The sequence below is a fragment of the Labrus bergylta genome, chromosome 4 (genome assembly GCF_963930695.1).
Source record: "Labrus bergylta chromosome 4, fLabBer1.1, whole genome shotgun sequence".
NCBI lineage: Eukaryota > Metazoa > Chordata > Actinopteri > Labriformes > Labridae > Labrus > Labrus bergylta.
In genome coordinates, this window is record NC_089198.1 from 29,417,392 (window position 1) to 29,425,279 (window position 7,888).

Sequence of the window (7,888 nt, forward strand, 5' to 3'; positions counted from 1 at the left end):
ACCGAGGCTCTCCCTGATGAAATGTCCCCTGCACTGATCGGACATTACTTGCTGGCCTAACAACGCTGCTATCCTGACGCTCAGCTGCAACTTGGATGTCAACATCACTGTCTGCAACTCCTGTAGAACTCTCCACGTCAACCTCAAGTGCCTCTACAGACATGCTGCAAACAGCATACCACTCTGCATGAAGAGAGTGTTGCAGACCCCTGATGTAAATCATCAGGTCATTCAGGTTTGTGTTAAAAACCGCCACAGATTTGTCATGTCCACAAGCAAACCCAGAGTCATCACATGTGCCACAATCAAAGACGTGGGAGGGGCCCTGAAGCAGGAGACAGGGAATGGGCAAATGAACTGAATCTGTTCTTCAATAGATTTGATTCTGCTCCCAACCCCACCCCCACCCACCGGAGCGCAGACCAGCCCGCTTCTCAGACACTCCATCTGAGTACCCTGAGTACCCTGCCACCCCCCTCAACAGCTCTCTCCTTCTCCTCCTCCTCCTCCTCAGACGACCCCCACAACAACCCCCTCCTCTTCTTCCTCCTCCACCGACGGCCTCTCCATAACAGCTGATCAGGTGAGAAGTCAGCTGAGGAAGATCAAGGCGAGGAAGGCCACAGGTCCCGACGGCATCAGCTCCAGACTCCTGAAGGACTGTGCAGAGCAGCTCTGTGAAGTCCTTCTGCACATCTTCAACCTGAGCCTGAGACTGGAGAGGGTCCTGAGTCTGTGGAAGACTTCCTGCGTGGTGCCAGTCCCAAAGACATCTCACCCCAGGGAACCTAACCACTTCAGACCTGTGGCCCTCACCTCTCACCTGATAAAGACCATGGAGAGGATCGTCCTCAACAATCTCCGCCCCCTGGTGACTTCAAATCTGGATCCTCTGCAGTTCGCCTACCAGCCGAACATCAGGGTGGATGACGCCGTCATCTACCTGCTGCAGAGATCCTGGACTCACCTGGAGAACACTGGCAGCACTGTGAGGGTCATGTTCTTTGACTTCTCCAGTGCCTTCAACACCATCCAGCCTGCACTGCTCAGGGGGAAGCTAGAGAGGGCGGGAGTGGACTGTCACCTGGCTGCATGGACAACGGACTACCTCACCAACAGACCACAGTACGTGAGGCTTCAGGACTGTGAGTCTGACATGGTGGTCTGCAGTACAGGGGCCCCGCAGGGGACAGTTCTCTCCCCTTTTCTCTTCACCCTGTACACCTCGGACTTCTGTTACAACTCTGGGAGCTGCCACCTGCAGAAGTTCTCCGATGACACAGCCATCGTGGGGTGTGTGTCTAAGGAGAGCGAACAGGAGTACAGGCAGGTCATCATGGACTTTGTCGACTGGAGTGAGCTCAACCACCTTCAGCTCAACGCCAGCAAAACAAAGGAGATGGTGATTGACTTCCGCAGGAAGTCACCCCAGACTGCACCGGTGTACATCCAGGGCTTGGACATCGAGAGGGTGGAGACGTACAAATACCTGGGTGTTCACCTCAACAATAAACTGGACTGGTCACACAACACCGACGTCCTGTACAAGAAGGGCCAATGTTGACTTCACCTGCTGAGACGACTGAGATCCTTTGGAGTGTGCAGGACTCTGCTACGGACTTTTTATGACACTGTGGTGGCGTCTGCACTTTTCTATGCAGTGGTCTGCTGGGGAGGAGGGAGCACAGAGAGAGACAGAAAGAGACTGAACAGACTGGTCAGGAGGGCCAGTTCTGTCTTGGACTGTCCTCTGGACTCTGTAGAGGAGGTGGGTGAGAGGAGGATGTTAGTGAAGCTGACATCCATCATGGACAACCCCTCTCACCACTTGCATGACACTGCGGGGGCCCTGAGCAGCTCCTTCAGCAGCAAACTCAGACACCCACCCTGCAAGACAGAGCGCTACCACAGGTCGTTCATCCCATCTGCCGTAAGACTGTTTAATCGGACTCTTTAACAACATCACCACCTCATGCTACACGCTGTGTGTGTTTTTTTAAGAACAATCCCTTAGTTACTGTGTAATTTTACATTATTGTATTTTTTTTTATTTAAATGATGTAGATATGTTTGATTTGATTTTAACTTCTATTTTTATTTTTAATAAGTATATTCCCATCCCCTGTTTTCTGGAGCTGCTGTAATGTACAAATTTAGCCCACGGGGGATCAATAAAGTTTATCTTTATCTTTACTTCCTGCCAAACACACTGTGCTGTTCAATCAGCTCACACAAGTCTTTCTGCAGAGTATGACTGTCCGGTCTCTCCTGTGCTACCAATGCAAGCAACTTCCTTCCCTCTGCGCCTACCTGAGCTACATCTCTCCCTGTCCATGTACATACAGGTGCAACTACATGCTTGATTGCAGCCACAATACTACAAGCTGTCAGTGTATTTACATCATGTGTCAGTGGTGCAGCTGCTACACGTGTACCAGAAGTGCAACCCTCTGGTAACTTCTCTGAACACATGCATGTTGGGGGTTTAGCATCACTCTGACCTTTAGATAAACTTTGAGTGTGCTGTACATCTAAAGTGTTTTAAATTGTGTTATGTTCATTCACATTGGGTAATAGTGAACTTCACAGAGACAGGTCTGACACTCTATGACTCTTTAACATTCAGCCTCGAGTTACAGACTGGAGGAAGAAACTGTTCTTATGTTGAAAGAAACTGTACGCTACAATAATACAATTGCTTTGCATGCCAAGTTACAAACAGAAGAAAGTACACTTACCTCCTCCACAGCAGCCACTTGCCTGCACGCTGTGGTAGGTTGTGCTGGCATCACACACACCTCCACCATGCCAGATGCCGCGTGCGACTAGAAAAAATACAACAATGCAACTCATTAATAATTTGCTGAAGAAAATAAGTTCATTGCAACACACTTTAAGTTATTCAAAATAAAACAGGGTTTTAAGAGATAACATACTGCAGCATCACTTGTATTAAATCAAATACACACTGTAGTCCTATTTTTTCTGTAATAATAATTAAACCATGCACATGGAAAAACTCAAGAAACACAAATTAATTTAGAACAAATACATTTCTCATGAAAGTTAAATCATTTGTATTTCCCGTCAACAAATACACACAATTGAACAAACCTCCTCCTCCTCCACAGCCATTTTCTCTGTGCCGACAGGTGACCCCATCACCCTTGCAACACTCGGAACTGCCTCCGCCCATAACACATGAATACACATATTAATTAACAAAAGTTCAAACTGTGTACCAAACACTTCAGAAAAATGTCATTGCTGACTGTACAGTTTCTAAGTGAACATCATACAATGCCAAACAACTCCAAATATTTCAGGAACAAAACAACAACTGACCTGCCCAGGCCTCGGCAGGCGCCTCTTGGGAGACAGTAAAGCTCTTCCGCTGCTCCACAGAGGCTTTCTGATAAAGGACAAAAACAACTTTTTTGTAGCTATATTTAACATTTAATTTCATTAACACAGGTTACGCAATTCTGACTGCTTTAAACTTAAAGCGTGTCAACAACATCAGATCAACCATAACAATTTACTTGAAACATACCAGCTTGCCCTTAAGAACAGGCGTGGACTCATCAGGACTGGGGAGATGAGATGGGACAATTTTCTCCATCTTCTTCAACACAGAGGCGCTAAATCAGACTGGTGTTAGCGGGATGGTACAATCTTTCACCAGCTGTGAAAATAAATCAGTTACTTCAATTTTTAAATGAATAGTAAAACACCCAAGTACAATTAATTGAATACATATGTTTAAGACTGAAAGGGAAAAATCCAAAATACCTTCTTGTCAACCATCATTTTCTTTGGGCCACAATCAGGAGAAACAGTCACCTCCCCTGATGAGTTCCTCTATAATACATAAAAGTACAATTTGTTTTAGACAAAACAACTTCCAGTCAACTTCGCTGTTTTTTTAATATTACTGTTTTAACATCTTAATTAACACTTGGCAACATATTCCTTTCTTGCCCTGTGTGACAACTGTCCAGTTGAAGGGGTTGGCTGGAGGACCTGGTGAAACGTCCTCACCCTTCACAACCACTCGCGGAGTGAATCGTGGAGCCCATGGCCTCGGGGGAGCCTGTACCTGGCTGCTCTGAGGAACTGTCTCCAGTTCCTAATGATGATAATAACATTATTTTAGTCATATTGCACATGCTTTTTAAAAACAATAAATCAAAACTATATCCATACAAACAGGTATTTACAATTACACTTACAAACAACATGTCACAGCAGCTGTGCCAAAACAGGCATCCCCACCGAGTCAGACAAGTGAATCTGTAAAATAATTAACACTAATAATTAAAATTATGTACTGTGTATCTGCCATAAAATAAACTTGTCCTATGCAATCATCATCTCCTACTTATCTGGCCCACAGATTAGTATTGCTCAACTGAAAATGCTCAGCCGCTGGAAACCACATGACACCTTAATAGACAAACACAAAATCATGATATATCAAGAACTTGTTCTTTTTATCCTTTACTAAGAAATGTTCATAATTATGACATTTTTTATGCATTAATAAATGACAGATGTACATTAACAGTATTTTTTTATAAGCCTACCCATTCGTGCAGCAACATGGTGAAACTCCTGACACATAAGCTCCTGGTACTTTATGTCAGAGCTCAGATGGGCAGGAAAATCTAACACGAACACCTAAAATCAAGAAGACAAAAGAAATGATTCAAAGCTTTGATAATCTGAACACACATGCCATTAAACATACCAAGAATGTATTATTCACAGAACATTAATATATACAGAAATAATACTAGTACAAAAAAAACACACAAATGTTAAAAACAGATATAAATGAGCTTACGTTAGACCAACGCTCACAGGCACTACGAATCAGTTGGCGGAACTCAACCCCAGCTTCTTCGATGGTTCTAGAAGAAGTAAGGTTGTTGCTGGGAGCAAGAAGGCAGACTGCTGCAGGAGTTCGAGGAAGCACAGCATTCACGAGCTTGATCCTCTCATCCTTAGCAGAACCCCCAGGTGTAGCCATGAAACCGAAAGAAAAGCGACCTTCAGGCATCTTCACAAAGCCGTCTGCTAAGGCTCGCAGATGACTATCTCCTACAACAAGGATTAACTGGACAGAGACATATTTTATATGATTAGTACTAAAAACTTCCTTCACAGCTTTTAATTTGTCCATAAAATCTAAAATAATAATACCTTCTTGTCAGGACACTCAGCTGGAATGACCAACTTGTGTGCATGTCCAGTCAGAGCGGAAATCTGCCATTTCTGCACACGGTGGCGATGACCGGTACCATGACCTAGTGAAGAATAGAAATGTATGCTTTGAAAATCTCAAATCATGCCAGCACAACTGGTAATTTGCTACTAAAAAACATTAAAAAACAATAAACATATGCCCAAGACTGTCAGGCTGATGGGGCTCAACATCAATCTTTGGTCACCCAGCCTCTCTCTTCTTGGCTGTCAGCGACCTACGAAAGGTCTTCCCACGAGGCATCTAGAGTATACAAATAACAGTACAATTGATCATTAATAACAAGTGCTTTCAATCAATTACATTCATATATATAATTAATTACAGGTTGTATGGTTAATTAATTGCAATTTATCACTTGCATCAATGAAATGACAAGGATTGCAATATAGTTCACATAACTCTGTTTCACTTAAACATTTAAATTTTACTCTGTTCCTCACATTAATAGGACTATATTCACTCTTTAAGCTTTAATTTTATGAAATTGCATTTCTTTTGTAACAAACCTGTACATTTTGTCAACAAAAAACCTCTCCACTGATATAAAATCCTGATATTAAAAAAGATAAATTTGCCAAGAACTTTAATGATTCATGTTTTATCAAATACAAGAGACTACACCATCTCAGATCATTAATAACTCTATCTGTTATTAGGCATGCAACAATTCTCAATAAAATATTGAACCATTTGGTACGGCATCCACGGTTCAATACTGACTTATGAATTGCGGTTTTAACGGTTTGGTGTTTAACTAGTTTCCGCGCATTGTATTTCTCTCTAAATTGGCTCTGTCTGTGTGCCTGTGTGTGCCTGTGAGTCGCGCGCAGGGATGAGGAAACCCTGCTCACCAAGTGAGTTAATAGCCAATCACCACGCGCTAAAGTTGGGATGTTAGCAGATGTTTCCGACTTTGGAGAGGAAATGTAGCTGACCTGGAGAATGCCTGTCTGATCATAATTGCACTGATTTCAAGTCGCATTTTAAATCTACTGCGGCAAATTGAGTGAGCACTACATCCCAGCCACAAAAAGAAAGAAAAATACAAAATAAAGAAAATATAATCCATGTTCATGATCACGCCGAGCTGGATTCGATCTCACCAAAACAAAATTAACACCTTCTCACCTGTGCCCTGCCTTACAGCGTGCGCCACCTGAACAGTGACTTTTTGTCAAATCCATTACGTATTATTTCATGATGTCAGCCTCCTGGTCACATTTTAGTTTGGCTGCTTCTACAACAACTGGTTACCTCGGTTTATCTTCAAATACCTGCACATAGGCCTATAAAGGTTTTTTCTCAAGGCTACGGCCTTACGGACCACAACATAACAGACCTCTACGCCACTACCCATTTTGACAAATAAATACTTTGAAACAGTGATGATCTAGTTCAAAATAACTGCAAACACTGAGCCACTGGTTGATTCACATGACAGGAGACTGCTGGGTTGATCTTAGAAAAGCTACCTGAACATTTCTATTGCCATGCTTTTCAAACTTAAATGTCCACGGCCACCTATGATTGTATAATGGGCACTATACACGCCACTTGAAAATAAAATAAAATGTATGCATGATCGCGTCGAGCTGGAGTCGATCTCACCAGAGAAAAATTGCGTGTAAATAAATGCAAGCGATGTGATGTAGCTCACTTTCATTTTGTGAAAGTAGCTCTCAGATGAAGAAAGGTTGGAGACCCCTGGTATACCGTCTGAGTCAGATCGTTCTGGTTTCAAAGTGACTTTCTTTGTGACTTTATATGTACGGGTATTTGAAGATAAACCAAGGTAACCAGTTGTTGTAGAAGCAGCCAAACTAAAATGTGACCAGGAGGCTGACATCATGAAATAATACGTAATGGATTTGACAAAATGTCACTGTTCAGGTGGCGCACGCTGTAAGGCAGGACACAGGTGAGAAGGCGTTAATTTTGCTGTCGGGTCTGTTCGGTAACCAGACAATGTGGGAACCAGAAAATTGATGATGAATCGTTATGCATTGTGATATTAAGTTGAATCATTCAGATAACATTTTAATGGAATTGTGAGACCAGTGAATATGTACAGTTGTAAAGGTTTTGTGATTGATTTAGATTTCCATGTTTGTAGTTTAATGAATTGTGCAAGCATGGGTAAAGTATTACACTAATCTTAACCCCAAATGTTCTCTGTGTTTTCTATAGTTATCAAAGAAAGGAGACGGTTCCATTTTACAAGTTATTTTTTTGGGCTGCAGGCCTTGAGGTATTAAGGTGAGTTGTTTTTGTTATGAAGTTCACAATGACTTGTTTAGTTATGCTTGCATAAAAGTAGTGCTGTCCAGGTATTGTATAACAGGTTGATTCACTGAATTTGTGCATAACCCTGTTTTCACTTGGTTATATCTATCTTCCTAATTTAATGCTTCTGTTTTTTCACATTATGAACAAGTGAAATTAACTATTTACTTTAATCTCATGAAGTTTCTCCTATTGAGTTGGCATGCCCCCATTTTGTCAAACACACACATGCACACACACACACTCATACACACATAGAAGCATAGCTTGTGATTGGGCTACATGCTCATACCTTAACTTGAATTACTTGTCTGAGTTTGACTCTTCCCGTCTTCA

At 42.4% G+C, this 7,888-nt stretch overlaps 1 protein-coding gene across 1 annotated transcript; it reads right to left on the reverse strand.

Annotated features, from left to right (window-relative positions):
* Positions 1-877: 877 nt before the first annotated feature.
* On the reverse strand, positions 878-5,509 carry LOC109979446 (uncharacterized). The gene is made up of 6 exons (XM_065954439.1): positions 5,488-5,509; positions 5,206-5,309; positions 4,847-5,119; positions 3,995-4,129; positions 2,739-2,825; positions 878-967 (listed from the first exon to the last, which is right to left on the reverse strand). The coding sequence occupies exons 1-6, from the start codon at positions 5,507-5,509 to the stop codon at positions 878-880; spliced, it is 711 nt and encodes a 236-aa protein (XP_065810511.1).
* Between the last annotated feature and the right edge of the window lie 2,379 nt (positions 5,510-7,888).

Coding starts and splice junctions, on each gene's coding strand:
- LOC109979446 (XM_065954439.1), bottom strand. CDS start 5,509: ATGCCTCGTGGGAAGACCTTTC. Junction 2,826..3,994: donor CCAACCCCTTCAACTGGACA/GTTGTCACACAG, acceptor TATTTTTTCTAG/TCGCACGCGGCATCTGGCAT. Junction 968..2,738: donor AAGTGGCTGCTGTGGAGGAG/GTAAGTGTACTT, acceptor AGTGTTCTCCAG/GTGAGTCCAGGATCTCTGCA.